We start from the raw sequence: 17,771 nt of genomic DNA on the forward strand, positions 1-17,771 counted from the left end.
CTGCCCTGGGCCCTGTCATTGTTGTGGGGCCCAAAGCAGCTGCCTCATACTTGCCAACTGTCCCGCTTTAAATTCCCTTGTCCCTTGAGGTTTTAGTCCTGTGCTGTGTCTCAATATCTCAGTGTGAAGTGCTGCCCAGCTCTGGCCTATTGTTGTGTACAGATGACTCACCTGCAGACCCCATGTTTACATGTAAATAACCGACATTCATATGTAAATAAGGGGAGCATTCATATGAATGCTGCCAACCTCAGATATTTACATATGTATATCATGCCCCTCTGCAGTGAAGAGATGATGTGCTGTAACCTCTAGCAACCAATCAGTGAGCAGTGTTACTGTGCAGTAATATCTCTAGCGCAACCAATCAACAAGAAGAAATTGTGTGCTGTAACCTCTAGCAACCAATCAGTGAGCAGTGTTACTGTGCAGTAATATCTCTAGCGCAACCAATCAACAAGAAGAAATTGTGTGCTGTAACCTCTAGCAACCAATCAGTGAGCAGTGTTACTGTGCAGTAATATCTCTAGCAACCAATCAACAAGAAGAAATTGTGTGCTGTAACCTCTAGCAACCAATCAGTGAGCAGTGTTACTGTGCAGTAATATCTCTAGCAACCAATCAACAAGAAGAAATTGTGTGCTGTAACTTCTAGCAACCAATCAGTGAGCTGTAATGTGTGCTGACCAAAACACCATCTGCCTGAAGTTTGCATGTTCTCCCTGTGCCTGTGTGGGTTTCCTCTGTGTACTCCGGTTTCCTCCCACACACCAAAGACATGCTGGCAGGTTAGTTAGATCTTGTCGGGAAAAAAATTGGCCAAATATGTGTATGTGTTTGTAAGCGCATCAGGATCCCATGGGGTTAAATGACCGTTCTATACCGCAGATGGACACCGGCGGCAAAAAGAGCCCTGAGGCGATTCAGTTTGCATAGCTAGCTCTATACAAGTCACTCATTCATTCATGCTATAACCTCTAGCAACCAGTCAGTAAGTGGTAATGATATGCTGTAACCTCTGGCAACCAATCGCAATTACTGCCTGATCTGATACAGTAAAGTCTAGCTGATATTTTTAAGTCTAGCTGATATTTATTGTATGTCTCAGAGCAGGTGGAGAGCAAAATTGCATGGGGGGGGGGGGGGGGGGCAAGAAAATATTTGCCCCGGGTCCAATCAATATTAAAGATGGCCCTGCAGTAAATATCTCGTAAACGTGCACCGTCTAGGGCAGGGATATGCAATTAGCGGACTTCCAGCTGTTGCAAAACTACAAGTCCCATCATGCCTCTGCCTCTGGGTGTCATGCTTGTAGCAGTCAGTCTTGCTATGCCTCATGGGACTTGTAGTTCTGCAACTCTTATGTCTCTTCCCCCCCCCCTCCCCTTTTCTGGCGAACTCTGACGAGAGAGAGAGCTGTGCATGATGTCATAAGCCTAGGCTACTGACCAGATAAGACACAGGAAGTGGGCTGTATAAAGGATTTACTGGCAGAAAAAAAATGTTTTACTATCCAAAGTTAAAACAACAAGAAGGGCAGAAGATTTTATAGATGGAAAGAATGACCGAAGTTCTACTACTAAGCAGTGTTGTCATGCCTGCCCAATTCTCACCTGCTGGACTACAGAACACCTCCCTCTTATGTTATGGAAATGAGGAGGGGGGGTGTTCTTTAGAGACGTATCACATAAGTTTTTGTTTATTTTGTCCAGACATTTTAAGGCCTGAACACACAAGGCCGGCCATACAGATGTGTAGTCTTTCTGTAGTGCGGGGCACTCATGATAACAGAAGAAACCGTGAGACTTATGAATTGTTTCTCCGTTACAGAGATTTCGATGCCAATCTATATCTGTGTGAGGAGCCCTTCCAGATGCTGCCATCTGACACGTTTGAGAGACTCGCCGACTCGTTACTTCTCCACCCCTTTGTATTTGTTCTTTCCTTCCTAATCATTGCAGCGTCCGTCACCGCTTTCCACAAATTGAGGTGAGTTGCTGCGTATCGGTGATGTTATCGCTGCTTCTTTCTTTCAGCTTATTATTTCTAGAAAATGTTTTAACTACTTAACCACTTGCTTACCGGGCACTTAAACCCCCCCCCCCCCCCTCCTGCCCAGACCAATTTTCATTTTTCAGCGCTGTCACACTTTGAATGACAACTCCGTGGTCATACTACACTGTACCCAAATGACATTTTTATCATTTTGTTTGCACAAATAGAGCTTTCTTTTGGTGCTATTTTATCACCATTTGGGTTTTTATTTTTTGCTAAATAAACAAAAAAAGAATTTTTGAAAAAAAAAAAAAACAATGTTTCATAGTTTGTTATAAAATTTTGCAAATGGGTAATTTTTCTCCTTCATTGATATTCGCTGATGAGGCGGCACTGATGGGCACAGATAGGGTGACACTGATAGGCACACATAAGGCGACACTGATAGGCACTGATAAGACGGCACTGATGGGCCCTTAAGGGTGGCATTGATGGGCCCTGATGGGTGGCACTGATGGGCACTGGTAAGTGGTATTGATAGGCAGCACTGGTAATGAGGCACAGATTCATTTATAGGCGGCACTGTGGGCAATGATAGGCGGCACTGTGAGGAGACACTGTGGGCACTGATAAGTGGCACTGTGAGGTGACACTGTGGGCACTGATAAGTGGCACTGGCAGGTGACACTGGGCACTGATAGGTGGCACTGTGAGGTGACACACTGGGCACTGTGAGGTGACACTGTGGGCTCTGATAGGTGGCACTGTGAGGTGGGCACTGATGGGTGGTACTGTGGGCACTGTTAGGTGGCCCTGGTATTTACCTTCATGATCAGGACCGATGTCCCTCTCGCAGTCGCCAGGGATCGGCTTTTTTTGATGGCGTGAGGAGGAAAAATAGCCGATTACCGGTTTTGTTTACACCACATGATCAGCTGTCATTGGCTGACAGGTGATCACGTGGTAAGGGGTCGGGATCGACCCCTTACTCCGATCTGTGATCAGGTGAGTCTCATAGACTGCAGGGGGCGCGCAGGCCGCTCGAGCATGGAAGGCCGTCCAGGGACGCCCTCCCGGCAAATGAAGTCCGTGCTGTAGCTGTCTTGCAGCTATAGCGTGGATGGGAGCCTCTTTTTGACATTTGTTGTTTACAAGTTAAAATAATTTTTTTTTGGGCTATAAAAATTACTTAGAACCCCCAAACATTTTTATATATATATATATATATATATTTTTTTTTTTTTTTCAGACACCTTAGAGAATAAAATGGCGGTCGTTGAAATATTTTCTGTCTTACAACCGCAATTTGTTTTTGGAAGAAATGCAATTTTTTTGACGTAAAAAATAATTGTGACAGATAATGTTAAGGCAAGTAAATTGATACTCAACACATCACTCTTCAAAATTTTAGCCACTCGTGGATTGGTGACAAACTTTCACCCTTAAAAATCTCAATAGGCGACGTTTAAAAATATCTTCAGGTAACATGTTTAGAGTTACAGAGAAGATCTAGGGCTAGAATAACTGCTCTCACGATTGTGGCGATACCTCACATGTGTGGTTTGAACACCGTTTTCATATGCAGGGGCGACTTATGTATGCGTTCGCTTCTGCATGCCAGCTCGGGGAATGGGGCACTTTCAATTTTTTTCTTTATTTTTTTTATTTTTACACTGTCTATTTAAAAAAAAAAAATTGTATCACTTTGTTTCCAATTACAAGAAATGTAAACATTCCTTGTAATAGAAAAAAAGCATGACAGGACCTCTTAAATATGAGATCTGGGGGTCAAAAAGACCTCACATCTCATATTAACACTAAAATGCAATAAACAAAAATGAAATGAAATGTCATTTTCTTTTTTTTTGGGCATAGAAAAATGGATTTCCCCATTAATGACTATTGGGCAGAAGTGACATTTGACGTCGCTTCCGCCATTCAATGTTATGGAGCCGAGCGGGGACCATCATTCCCTCACCCGGCTCCATGTCTCGGAGGAGAAAGGATGCCATCGTCTCCGCTGCTACCGACGGCTCTGGTAAATGGTGAAGATGACCGGAACCCATCGGGAAGGGATGGGGGCCCTCACCCTCCCCCGATAAAAGTGAATCTGCCGCAGAGACCACTTTTGTCTGAAAGCCAGCCACCCGCTGTTGTTGAAAATACCGGGGTTATGGCAGCTATGTGCTGTCATAACAACTGTATCTAGCGTCAAAGTACCGACGTACAATGAGGACGATTTACACTAAGTGGTTAAAGTAGATCCTAACGCAATTACTAAAATCCAATATAAACTATAAAGTGGTTCTAAAGTCAAAATATTATTTACCTTCATGCATTCCCTGCATGAAGGTAAAAGAAAATTCTCAGTAGTAGTATCACCCCCACACCTCCCTGGATACTTATCTGAGTTCCATCTTGATTCAACACCGTGCCCATCTGCAGCGTCGTTGGTCTCAGTTCCTCTCCTCATAGGACACAGGGGCAGCAGTGGAAACCATTGGCTCATGCTGTTGTCAGTAAAATCCTGAGAGTGGGGGGTGGGGCCAAGCCTTGCTTTATGTGTCTATAGAGCAGCCTTTCTCAACCTTTTCTACATGGAGGAACCCTTGAAATAGCTTTCTGGTCTCAGGGAACCCCTGGTAAAAGTTACTATATCTACAACTCATGATTCATTAGGCCGCGTACACACGGGCGGATTGTCTGTCCAACTTAGTCCGCTGAACAGTGTTTCAGCGGACAATCCGCTCGTGTGTGGGCTTCAGCGGACTTTTTCAGCGGACAATCTGACGAACAAAGTCTTACGGAATTTCCATAAGACAGTCCGTTCAAACTTGGTTTTGTCCGTCCAAACTTGGTTTCAGCGGACAGTCCGCTCGTGTGTAGGCAAGTTGGACGGACTAAGTATGGCGCATGCTCAGAAAGGGTTTACACGGCCGAAGGTTGCATTGCAGTGTATTGGACGTCGTTTTTCTAGTCCCGTCGTACGTGCTGTGCACGTCATCACGCACGCTTTCAGCGGACTGTCTGCTCATCGTGTGTGGTCAAGTCCGTTCATGCTAATTTTGAACGGACTGTCTGTCGGATTGTCTGCCGAACTTAGTTGGGCAGACAATCCGCCCGTGTGTACGCGGCCTAAGTGTGATGGTCAGTGGGAAGAATGCTCCTTACACTTGTGGTCATTGGGAAGAATTACCCCCTTACAGATAGCTAAAAAGATCAATGGTGTCAGTGGGAACTTATCTGAGAGTTAGAAATTGCTCATTGCTCAAGGAACCCCTAGCAACCTCAGGAGGAACCCTATAGTTCCATGGAACCCTGGTTGAGAAACCCTGCTATAGACGCTCACAGCCCAGCTCCAGAGCGAGCCCACAGGTGTGCCCCCTTAGCAAGCGGCTTTCTATGGGGGTACACACAGAAGAGGAGGTGCCAGGAGTGCTGGCAGGGGGACCCCAGAAGAGGAGGTTCTGAGCTGCTGTGTGCAGTACTACTACACAGAGCAGGTAAATATAACATGTGGTATTTAACGTCAAAGTAGCGACGTATATCCACGGTGGGCGGTCTGGAATTGGTTAAATGAACACGCTTGGGTTAGGAGCTGATTGGTTGCAGAAGCGAGCTTCATTTTGCACTCTCCAGCTTTAGTAAATAAACCCCCATAGTGTGTGAGATGGATTGTGACTCTAGACATCTGCCTGTTTTCCAGCATCTCCTCCGGCAACAAACAGAAGCACTGGAGTGAAGATCGAACGTCCCTTGTCCAGGCGGACGTTGCCTATAATTTAGTACATAACGTGATGTTTGGTTGCCTGGCTATCAGCACAATGCGGTAAGTCTGACTCTTAAAGTGGTTGTAAACCCTCCCCCACAACTTTGTCACCCATGTAAATCAGCATAAAACACCCTAATGAACACTGCTTGTAGATATCTCCTTACTTTCTTAGTATTGTTGTAATTCTTTTTGTTCTCTAGAATGACATCACTGAGCATGCCCAGATCTCCCCTGATTTACGGCACACTCTGTGTACCGGTCTATCTATTATCAGGACTTCCTATGGCACACCACTGATATCCCAGGAGGCTGCAGAATCATTCAGAGCTTCCTCCTACACACCATGTGACCATGTGACATCACATGCGGTGTAAACCAGGGCATTACGGCAGTCTTATCAGCTGGAGATGATAAGACTGACAAAGGCAAACAATAGACAATCGGCACAAGTAAATACTATGAAATAAAACAAGTCAGCTATGAACAGGGAAGCAGGGTTGCCATAGAAACGTTGGATTGAGAAGGAGGCTTGGTTAACAGTACAGGAAGTGCGCAATGTAAGGGCGGAAATACACTCCAATGTGGACTCAGAAAACAATACTTAAGATGGCGCTGCCTAACCCCTGGAAACAAGTTTTTTTAAGTTTCTTTAAACAGTAAGTAATATGCGATTTGGGCTGGATTACAGTGGCTATAGTCTGATAATGACTTATTATAATGGACTAAATGAAAAGAAGCATCAGAGTGGGAGAGTTTACTTTCTCATTAAGCAGCCCATAGATGACTCGATTTCTTTTCCTTCCACCACAGACTGAAGGAAAGAAAATCTCTATATTCCCCCATCAACATTAATGGCAGCACAGTGGTGTAGTGGTTAGCACTCTCACCTAGCACTAAGAAGGGTCGCTGGTTCGATTCCCAACCACGACACTACCTGCCTGGAGTTTGCATGTTCTCCCTGTGCCTGTGTGGGTTTCCTCCGGGTACTCCGGGTTCCTCCCACACTCCAAAGACATGCAGGTAGGTTAATTGGCTTCTGTCCAAAATTGGCCCTAGTATATGAATGGGGACCTTGGATTGTGGGCTCCTTGAGGGTAGGGACCGATGTGAGTGTGCCATGTACAGGGATAGGGGCAATTGGAGACACTCACTCAGGTTGAACTGGATGGACTGGTGTCTTTATTCAACCTTACTAACTATGTACTATGTAACACAGAATAAGTCCATCGATTAATCAGCTTTGGTTCGATCAGCCTGCCCATACAGGGATCGAATCCCGGCCAGTCCCTGCTGAAACAGACAAATTTTAATCCATATATGGTGGCCTGTAGAGCCGTGTGTGATGACTGCAGTGTGTCCGAGGATAGCAAACAAATGAATGATGAGACAAACTCCTCTTGTTACAGGATGAAGTATCTCTGGACATCCCACATGTGTGTCTTGGCTTCCTTTGGAGTCGCCAGTAAGGACGTTTGGGGAATTGTATTGCGATTGGTCCGGTTCTACACACCCCAGCGGGTACGTATACTGACCCCGAGAGGTAACGGGGCACCTAGATTCCAGTAAATGATAAACTCCGCGCCAAAAAAATATATAACTAGAGTGAAAATTATATATATAAATAAGTGAAAATAATTCAATATGTTGAATCAAAAACTACTAAAACCAGCTGCTCCCCTGATTGAACACGGTGATCAATACATTTGAAAATAAATATAGAGGGCGCTAGATATAAGAAAACTAGTCAATACATTTAAATTGATGATGATATTAATTTAAATGTACCGTATTTGCCGGCGTATAAGACGACCTTTTACACTTAAAAAAACTGGCCGACAATCGGGGTCGTCTTATACGCCGGATCAGCCCCTCCGATGCCTGCTGAGGGTTCGGTAATACTGTATGTAGCTTCGGCTACATACAGTATATACCGCTGAGCCAATCCCAGCGAGCGATGTATTCAAATGAATACAGAGCCTGCTCGGATTGGAGCAACAACCTCTGCCAATCCGAGCAGGCTACTCTGTAGCCTGCTCGGATTGGCTTTGAGAGTCAGAGAGGCGCGGGCTGATGATGATACAGCCTCTGCCAATCCAAGCAGTCTTTGTATTCATTAATAGAATACATCGCTCGCTGTGATTGGTTCCAGCAAAAGCAGGAAGAAGGATATGGCGCCAGCTCCTGCTCCAGCAAGAAGCACGGAATATCAAGCGTCGGAAGCCTTGGAAGGGGGTCGTCTTATACGGTAAGTACAAGAAAAAAATGTAAGATTAACAGTAAGATTAGGGGGTCGTCTTATATGCCCGGTCGTCTTATACACTGGCATATACGGTATTCACTAGTTTTCTTATATCTAGCGCCCTCTATGTTTATTTTCACCTCGATTCCAGTGTTATCTATATCACCACCTTTGCTGCAATAGATACAATGCCTTGAAAAAGTATTCATACCCCTTTAAATTTTCGACATTTTGTCATGTTACAACCAAAAACATAAATGTATTTTATTGGGATAGACCAACACAAAGTGGCACATAATTGTGAAGTGGAAGGAAAATGATAAATAGTTTTCAACATTTTTTTTTACAAATAAATATGTGAAAAGTGTGGGGGGTACATTTGTATTCAGCCCCCTTTACTCTGATACCCCTAACTAAAATCTAGTGGAACCAATTGCCTTCAGAAGTCACCTTATTAGTAAATAGAGTCCACCTGTGTGTAATTTAATCTCAGTATAAATACAGCTGTTCTGTGGAGCCCTCAGAGGTTTGTTAGAGAACCTTAGTGAACAAACAGCATCGTGAAGGCCAAGGAACACACCAGACAGGTCAGGGATAAAGTTGTGGAGAAGTATAAAGCAGGGTTAAGTTATAAAAAAAAATCTCCCAAGCTTTGAACATCTCATGGAACACTGTTCAATCCATCATCCGAAAATGGAAAGTATGGCACAACTGCAAACCAACCAAGACATGGCCGTCCACCTAAACTGACCGGCCGGGCAAGGAGAGCATTCATCAGAGAAGAGCCAAGAGGTCCATGGTAACTCTGGAGGAGCTGCAGAGATCCACAGCTCAGGGGGGAGAATCTGTCCACAGGACAACTATTAGTCGTCTCTCCACAAATCTGCCCTTTATGGAAGAGTGACAAGAAGAAAGACATTGGTGAAAGAAAACCATAAGAAGTCCTGTTTGCAGTTTGTGAGAAGCCATGTGGAGGACACAGCAAACATGTGGAAGAAGGTGATCTGGTCAGATGAGACCAAAATTAAAAACTAGCACATCACTCTGAACACACCATCCCCACTGTGAAACATGGTGGTGGCAGCATCATGTTGTGGGGATGCTTTTCTTTAGCAGGGACAGGGAAGCTGGTCAGAGTTGATGGGAAGATGGATGGAGCCAAATACAGGACAATCTTAGAAGAAAACCTGTTAGGGTCTGCAGAAGATGTAAGACCGGGGCGGAGGTTCACCTTCCAGCAGGACAACGACCCGAAACATACAGCCAGAGCTACAATGGAATGGTTTAAAGCATATGCATGTGTTAGAATGGCCCAGTCACAGTCCAGACCTAAATCCAATTGAGAATCTGTGGCAAGACTTGAAAATTGCTGATCACAGACGCTCTCCATCCAATCTGACAGAGCTTGAGATATTTTACAAAGAAGAAGAATGGGCAGAAATGTCCCTCTCTAGATGTGCAAGGCTGGTAGAGACATCCCCAAAAAGACTTGCAGCTGTAATTGCAGAGAAAGGGGGTTCTACAAAGTATTGACTCCGGGGGGCACCATACAAATGCCCCCCACACTTTTCATATATTTATTTGTAAAATAATGTGAAAACCATTTATCATTTTTCTTCCACTTCACAATTATGAGCCACTTTGAATTTGGTCTATCACATAAAATCCCAATAAAATATATTTACGTTTTTGGTTGTAACATGACAAAATGTGAAGGGGTATGAATACTTTTTCAAGACACTTTATGTCCAATAGGTATTTAAGGTGGATCCACAGTGCATAAGTGTAGTCCAAATGTCATTTTATACAACATATAGTCGGGGGGAGGAAGAAAAGCCCTATCTGTTATCATTAAAAGCAGTCTACCTCAAATCCAGTGACTTTGTCTAGGCTGAGGGGGTGTGATCAGTCTGCTGCAGGCAGGACGAAGCTTTCCTCCGTCTCTTCTCCCTCAGTGATCAAACTGCACATTGCAACTTTGTAGAAAGTCACCAGGTGAGAGGTTTTAGCAGGGGCTGATCTGTGTCAAACATTTTTGAACAAGACTAAGAACTGCACAGGCACTGTGATTTCTATGATTGTCTCATCTATGAGGCAGCATCTCAGTCCAGGAAGCAGATGGTTACCCTGGATGATGCCTGGACAAATATGGCGCTGTCCTGGAGAGATACTGTGATCTCTGTGAAAGGTAGTAAACACCTGGAATTGTTACACTGACACATTCGTTATCATACATGTACATTACATGAAAAATATATCTAACGCTAGTACTAAAGGAAAAGAAAGCTGGGAACCTGAAGGATAAATGGTGCCGCCCAACATGCGGACAGGGTGTGTCATCCTTATATGACCAGGATGAAAGACGTGACCTCGGATGTATGAGGGATCCCCCCAGTGAGTCCAAGAGCCAATCAGTGTTCCGCGGGTGACCCCGTCACAGAGGTTTGGACTTGGCTTCATGCTGACTCCCAGGTTGCGATCCCTGGGTTCCCCCGGCTCTAGACTAACATGCTCTAGTAGAAGCAGATGAGTGCAAAGGGTGTTCTAGTGTCAGCAGTGGAGACAGGAACTGTGCTGCAGAGAGACTCCAAATCTTCTAGGAGGAGTTTTCACATTGCACTGAGCTGTCCTATCAGGATCTAGGACCCCCGACCTTCCATCTGGACTGATTGGCCTTGTGCTGATCACATGCACTCTCCCAAGAAAAAAAAAAAGACACTAGCAATACACACCAAACTGAGCATGTGCAGCCTGACTCCAGTAACTCTGTGTTATCCGGACCTGTTTTGGAGTCAGTGGAAGAAGGGGAGGATCAGAGAAGACAGGATCAAACAGCCTTGTTACACAATGCAGAGGATTACCCCTTAGGTTCCACAGTGTGTATAACAGGCATGATTACTGCATATACAGACTGATTTTACTGATGTGGGTTTAGTAACACTTTAATAAAATGGTTGTAAACCTCTGAAATAAAAAACAAAGCTTATCCCTCTGTGGTGTGTACTCACCTCTATCCAAAGCACAGAGTGTGATTTCTCTACTGTTTGTATGACTCAATTCTGACTGTCTATATACCAAGAGTCTCCAAACTTTCCAATGGGACAGTTTTCAGTCCTTCAGACTTTAGGGGGGGCCAGACTGTGCCCAGCGGGGGTGAACAATGCCCTGTCTTTGATATTAGGGGGAGAAATAGTTGGTGTCAGTGGGAGGAATAGTGCCCCATCATTGGTGTCAGTGGGAGGAATAGTGCCCCATCATTGGTGTCAGTGGGAGGAATAGTGCCCCATCATTGGTCTAAGTGGGAGGAATAGTGTCCTATTGTTGGTGTCAGTGAAAGGAATAGTACCCCTTCATTGGTATCCGTGGGAGGATTAATGCCCCATCATTGGTATCAGTGGAAGGAATAGTGCCCCATCATTGGTTTCAGTGGGAGGAATAGTGCCCCATCATTGGTTTCAGTGGGAGGAATAGTGCCCCATCATTGGTGTCAGTGGAGGGAATAGTGCCCCATCATTGGTATCAGTGGGAGGAGTATTGATCCATCATTGGTGTCAGTGGGAGGAATAGTGCCCCATCATTGGTTTCAGTAGGAGGAATAGTGCCCCATCATTGGTATTAGCGGGAGGAATAGTGCCCCATCATTGCTATCAGTGGCAGGAATAGTACCCCATCATTGGTATCAGTGGGAGGAATAGCGCCCCATCATTGGTATCAGTGGGAGGAATAGTGCCCCATCATTGGTATCAGTGGGAGGAATAGTGCCCCATCATTGGTATTAGTGGGAGGAATAGTGCCCCATCATTGCTATCAGTGGCAGGAATAGTGCCCCATCATTGGTGTCAGTGGGAGGAATAGTGCCCCATCATTGCTATCAGTGGCAGGAATAGTGCCCCATCATTGCTATCAGTGGGAGGAATAGTGCCCCATCATTGGTATCAGTGGGAGGATAAATGCCTGATTGTTGTTGTCAGTGGAGGGAATAGTGCCATATTGTTGGTGTCAGTGGAGGGAATAGTGCCATATTGTTGGTGTCAGTGGAGGGAATAGTGCCATATTGTTAGTGTCAGTAGCAGGAAGAATACCTCAAAGACCAGATAAAAGCGAACAAAGGGCCGTATCCAGTCCCCAGCCACAATTTGGAGACCACTGGTTTATTCCAACACCAAAAAATCCCAGGAGCGGCCTGCTTTGTGGCAAGGGGGAGGGGCCCAGAACAATGTCAGGGGACCTCAGAAGAGGAGGATCGGAGGTGCTCTGTGTAAAACCATTACAGAAAGATTACATGTTTGTAAAAAATTAATTGTTTTATAATCATTTTAAGGGGACAGTCACCACCAGAGCTCTGGGATGCGGAGTACCAGTTAAGTTAAAGTGTCGCTACTCTCCCCTATACTAATAAAGCCGGCAACCCCACTGGAAGGGATCATTTTAAGCTTTGCCAGGCCACAAAAAGAAAAGAAAACTGTGAATGAGGTAATATGAGATCTGCTCACTAGATGGCAGCATAGAGCTATAGTCTTGGTTACTTTTGTAGAAAACAGTGAAAATATTTCAATAGAATATTTACCATCGATCGAGTGAAACCTTCCATAATAACTGAAATATAACTGCTTTTCTTCTGCCGCTCTTATAATATTGAGGCTGCCGTTTTGTGAGCAAGACCATTACTTTGTATCAGGGAATATGCTTATTTGTCTATAGATATCACTAGGACAGCGTTTCTCAACTCCAGTCCTCAAGGCGCCCCAACATGTCATGTTTTCAGGGTTTCCCTCAGATGGAACGGCTGGGGTAATTACTAAGGCAGTGAAACTGTTCAAATCACCTGTGCAAAATAATGGAGAGCCTGAAAACATGACCTGTCAGGGGGGCCTTGAGGACTGGAGCTGAGAAACACTGCCCTAGGATATAACAAGAGGGACTAGTGACATCACTGTGACATCACTGTGAGGGTCTGTGCAATGTACCTGAGGCTAGTGTGCACAATATCACCATCAGGTGATTAATGAAGACCAGAGCTTTTCTGACTTTTTTTTTTTTTGTTTACATTTTTAAAAAAAATCTGTATTTTTTGCTAGAAAATTACTTGACCCCCCCCCCCAACATTAAATATATATTTTTAGTAGAGGCCCTAGAAAATAAAATGGCGGGTTTTTAAATTTTTTCATGTCGCACAGAATTTGCGCAGCGCTTTTTAAAAAAAAAAAAATACACTCTAACCACTTACAGACTGGAAGAGTTTCCCCCTTCATGACCAGGCCATTTTTTGCGATACGGCACTGCGACGCTTTAACTGACAATTGCGCGGTCGTGCGACGCTGCACCCAAACAAAATTGATGTCCTTTTTTTTCCCCCCACAAATAGAGCTTTCTTTTGCTGGTATTTGATCACCTCTGCAATTTCTTTTTATTTATAAAGTCTGCCGATCGGCATTTGATCAGCGCTCTCAGCCAGGGGGGGCCAACCCCCTGTGCAGAACACAATAGCTCAGCGGGGGGGGGGGGGGGGAGAAGATCGCTGTACTAACATTGCATAGTTAGTACATCAGCTCCTCCCGAGCGCTCCAGTTTTTTTAGTGTTAGTACCAGGCTTTCCATGGGAGGTCTGGTGCTAGAATTTTTGCTGACTTTCACAGCAATACTTCACATGTGCGGTGCGATCGCTGTTTACATATACGTGCAGAATCTGCATATGCGTTTGCGTGCGAACACGGTTGGACAGGGGTGCTTTGAAATGACTTTTGTTTTTATTTTATTATTCATTTTATTTGTTTTTTTTTACACTGTCTTTTTAATTTTTTATTTATTTTTTTATCACTTTTATGGTTCTTGCAAGGAATGTAAACATCCCTTGTGATAATAAGCAGTGGCAGGTCCTCCTTAATGAGACACCTGGACTCTAGTAGACCCCAGATCTCTCCTCTCCCCTTAAAAGCATCCGATCACACCAAGACTGGTGTGATCAGATGGCTTCCCAAGCCAAAAATGGCGCTGTTTACATCCTGCAAAACCGGAAGTGACAAAATACTTGTTGTTTTTGGTTTACTATACCATAGAGATGATCAGGGACATTCTGGTCCCCGACTGCCTCTATGGTAAGCCAGCGGTGAGACAAGAGAGCCCGTAGAGCAACCTTTCTCAACCTTTTCAACACAGAGGAACCCTGGAAATAATTATCCGGGCTTGGGGAAGCCCTGCTAAAAATGGAAAATCTACAACTCATCATACATTAGTGTGATGGTCAATGAGAAGAAGGCTTCTTACAATTGTGGTTATTGTGAAGGATTTCCCCCTTACAGATAACTAAAAAAGATCAATGGTGTCCGTGAGAACTTACCTGAGAGGCAGAAATTGGCCATTGCTCAGGGAACCCCTAGCAACCTCTAGAGCAGCCTTTCTCAACCTTTTCAACACAGAGGAACCCTTGAAATAGTTCTCCGGTCTCGGGGGAACCCCTGCTAAAAATGAGAAATCTACAATTCATGATACAATAGTGATGGTCAGTGGGAAGAATGGTCCTTACACTTGTGGTCATTGGGAAGAATTACCTCTTTACAGATAGCTAAAAAGATCAAAGGTGTCGGTGGGAACTTATCTGAGAGGCAGAAATTGCCCAATGCTGAAGGAACCCCTAACAACCTTTGGAGGAACCCTAGTTGAGAATCGCTGCTCTAGAGGAACCCTGGTTGAGAATCACTGCTCTAGAGGAACCACAGGGTTCCACAGAACCCTAGTTGGGGAAACCCTGCCGTAGAGGGAATGGAGGGTGGCGGGAGGGGGAAGCCCCTCTGTAAGAGCAATCCAGTGGCTAATTAGCCACTAGCATTAGTTTTACGTAAAAGAAAAATCGGCTACTGAAAAAAAAACAATAGCGGCACGATGATTACGCTAATTTTGTCTGTTTGCCCGCTGACAAAGAAATGATCAGTCTAGAATTTTAATGGTCGGTTTATGTTAACAGTGAGAGACAGAAATATATCCAGAAAAAAACGCATTTCAAAAAAGTTATAAATTTATTTGCATTTTAATGAGTGAAATAAGTATTTGATCCCTTCGCAAAACATGACTTAGTACTTGGTGGAAAAACCCTTGTTGGCAATCACAGAGGTCCGACGTTTCTTGTAGTTGGCCACCAGGTTTGCACACATCTCAGGAGGGATTTTGTCCCACTCCTGTTTGCAGATCCTCTCCAAGTCATTAAGGTTTCAAGGCTGATTTTTGTAACTCGAACCTTCAGCTCCCTCCACATATTTTCTGTGGGATTAAGGTATGGAAACTGGCTAGGCCACTGAATGAAGGTGCTTCTTCTTGAGGCACTCCTTTGATGCCTTGGTCGTGTGTTTTGGGTCATTGTCATGTTGGAATACCCATCAACGACCCATAATCCGAGCCCTGGCTGAGGGAAGGAGGTTCTCACCCAAGATTTGACTGTACATGGCCTCGTCCATCGTCCCTTTGATGCAGTGAAGTAGTCCTGTTCCCTTAGCAGAAAAACACACCCAAAAGCATAATGTTTCCACCTCCATGTATGACGGTGGGGATGAGGTTCTTGGGGTCATAGGCAGCATTCCTCCTCCTCCAAACACGGCGAGTTGAGTTGATGTCAAAGAGCTCGATTTTGGTCTCATCTGACCACAAAACTTTCACCCAGTTCTCCTCTGAATCATTCATATGTTCATTACTAAACTTCAGACAGGCCTGTACATGTACTTTCTTGAGAAGGGGGACCTCGCGGGCACTGCAGGATTTCAGTCCTTCACAGTGTAGTGTGTTACCAATTGTTTTCTTGGTGACTATGGTCCCAGCTGCCTTAAGATCATTGACAGGATTCTCCTGAGTCTGGGATGATTCCTCACCGTTCTCATGATCATTGAAACTCCACGAGGAGAGATCTTGCGTGGAGCCCCAGACCGAGGAAGATTGACAGTTTTTTTGTGTTTCTTCCATTTGCGAAAAATCGCACCAACTGTTGTCACCCTCTCACCAAGCTGCTTGGTGATGGTCTTGTAGGTCTACAATCTTGTCCCTGATCTCCTTGAACAGCTCTTTGGTTTTGGCCATGGTGGAGAGATTGGAATCTGATTGATTGCTTCTGTGGACAGGTGTCTTTTTTTATACAGGTAACAAGCTGAGATTAGGAGCACTCCCTATAAGAGAGATGCCAGGTTTCACCTTCTTGCTTCAATGCCTTGTGCTCCTTACCTGGAGCAAGCATATGCAGAAAAGGACATTTGACTGTACAGATAAGATATACTTATTCCAGTGTGAACATTATTGGACTGAGCGGGTCCATGTACTGAGCAGGCAATGCGGATCTTCAGAAGAGGGTCGGCATAGGCAGTTTCCTTTAAGATCATAGAGGAAGAACAAAACTATTCTGGTTTCTATTTTTGCTGCTGATAATTTTCTGTGTTTTGTTTCAGGCTAATGGGATTCGATATTTGGTGTCATTGATTCTGATAGTTGCCGTGGTCTTAAAGGTGAGGTTTTATTTTTATTAAAGCGGGGACAACGCTGCATCTGAGCGTCACAAACCAAAAACACTGTTTCTTGTTCAATATTTTTATTGAAGTTTTGAAAAGTAAGGCAGAAAGGTCTACCAACATTCACATGGGATACTTTCAATGCATATACAAGTAAAGGCAAGATTATATGTAGAAGGATGAACATAAACAGTGCAATCAATATAGAACCAATACAACTGGACCAAAAATAAGACTGGAGCAGAGCCTCTGAGCGATGCCGAATATGCCTCCAGTCCAACTGAACACCCCTAATGTGACCAGGCTGTGAATGGGTGGGGGCACATCTGTAAATTTTCACTACGGCATGTCCAAAAATTGAGGTGTGGTGTAAGAGGTATGTAGGTACAGAAAGGAATAAGAACCCCCATAAATTGATTACCTCGGAGCAATCTTATGAGCTATCTTGCCCTCAACAAGGGTGAGTCAAGGTTAAACGGTTGATGGGGGTGTGCAACATATACCACTACCCAGTGGCGTCGCTAGGGGGTGGCTTTTGGGGCTACAGCCCAGAATCTGGGGCCCATATCCCTGAGTCTCTGCAGGGGTCCCCTAGGGGAGAGGAGGCGCTCTGGGGACCCTGATTTAAGGGGGAGGCTCTCTGGGTACCCCAATGTAAGGGGGGCTCTCTGGGGACCCTGATTTAAGGGGGAGGCTCTCTGGGTACCCTGATGTAAGGGGGGCTCTCTGGGGATCCTGATGTAAGGGGGGGCTCTCTGGGGATATATACACACACACAAATACACACGTATATTATATACATGTGTTTGCCCGCCGAAGCGTATGACTTTCTTTACTACGCTGCTAGTGGCTCTAGCCCCAGATCTTTTGTAGACCTAGCAACGCCCCTGCCACTACCCACCCTTATGTTATATACTAGACTGTTAAAGAATCATTCAATAACTTGGGGAGAGTCTCCCGTGACGGTAGTACCGCTCCCGATCAGGAAATGCTCCAAGCAGGTAGTAGGGCGGTTCTATTACCAGGGCAAAATCAAAGACTTGTTGAAGTCAGGGGGTAAGCAGTGCTTGACCCATGGTTGTCATATATTTTCAAATTCCTTTATTTTATCATGTTTAATGGCTGTCATTTTAGCAAAGATAAGGCCCCTTTCACACTGGGGCTGTGCCGGCGGTATAGCCACGCTGCCCCATTGATTTCAATGGGTAGGAGCGGTTTAGGAGCGGTGAATATACCGCTCCTTTCACCGCTCCAAAGATGCGGCTAGCAGGACTTTTTTCAC

General features: G+C 44.8%; 1 protein-coding gene across 1 annotated transcript in view; it reads left to right on the top strand.

The window, feature by feature from the left end:
- Positions 1-17,771, top strand: part of LOC143941356 (protein C-mannosyl-transferase DPY19L3-like) — a 49,486-nt gene that overhangs the window by 5,317 nt on the left and 26,398 nt on the right. The window contains exons 4-7 of the mRNA XM_077463331.1: positions 1,831-1,989; positions 5,702-5,824; positions 7,174-7,285; positions 16,430-16,486. Coding sequence (XP_077319457.1) covers positions 1,831-1,989; positions 5,702-5,824; positions 7,174-7,285; positions 16,430-16,486 — 451 coding nt within the window. The remainder of the gene's footprint in view (positions 1-1,830; positions 1,990-5,701; positions 5,825-7,173; positions 7,286-16,429; positions 16,487-17,771) is intronic.

The sequence above is a fragment of the Lithobates pipiens genome, unplaced genomic scaffold (genome assembly GCF_037356315.1).
Source record: "Lithobates pipiens isolate NorthernLeopardFrog02 unplaced genomic scaffold, aLitPip1_a1.2 Scaffold_10, whole genome shotgun sequence".
Lineage (NCBI taxonomy): Eukaryota > Metazoa > Chordata > Amphibia > Anura > Ranidae > Lithobates > Lithobates pipiens.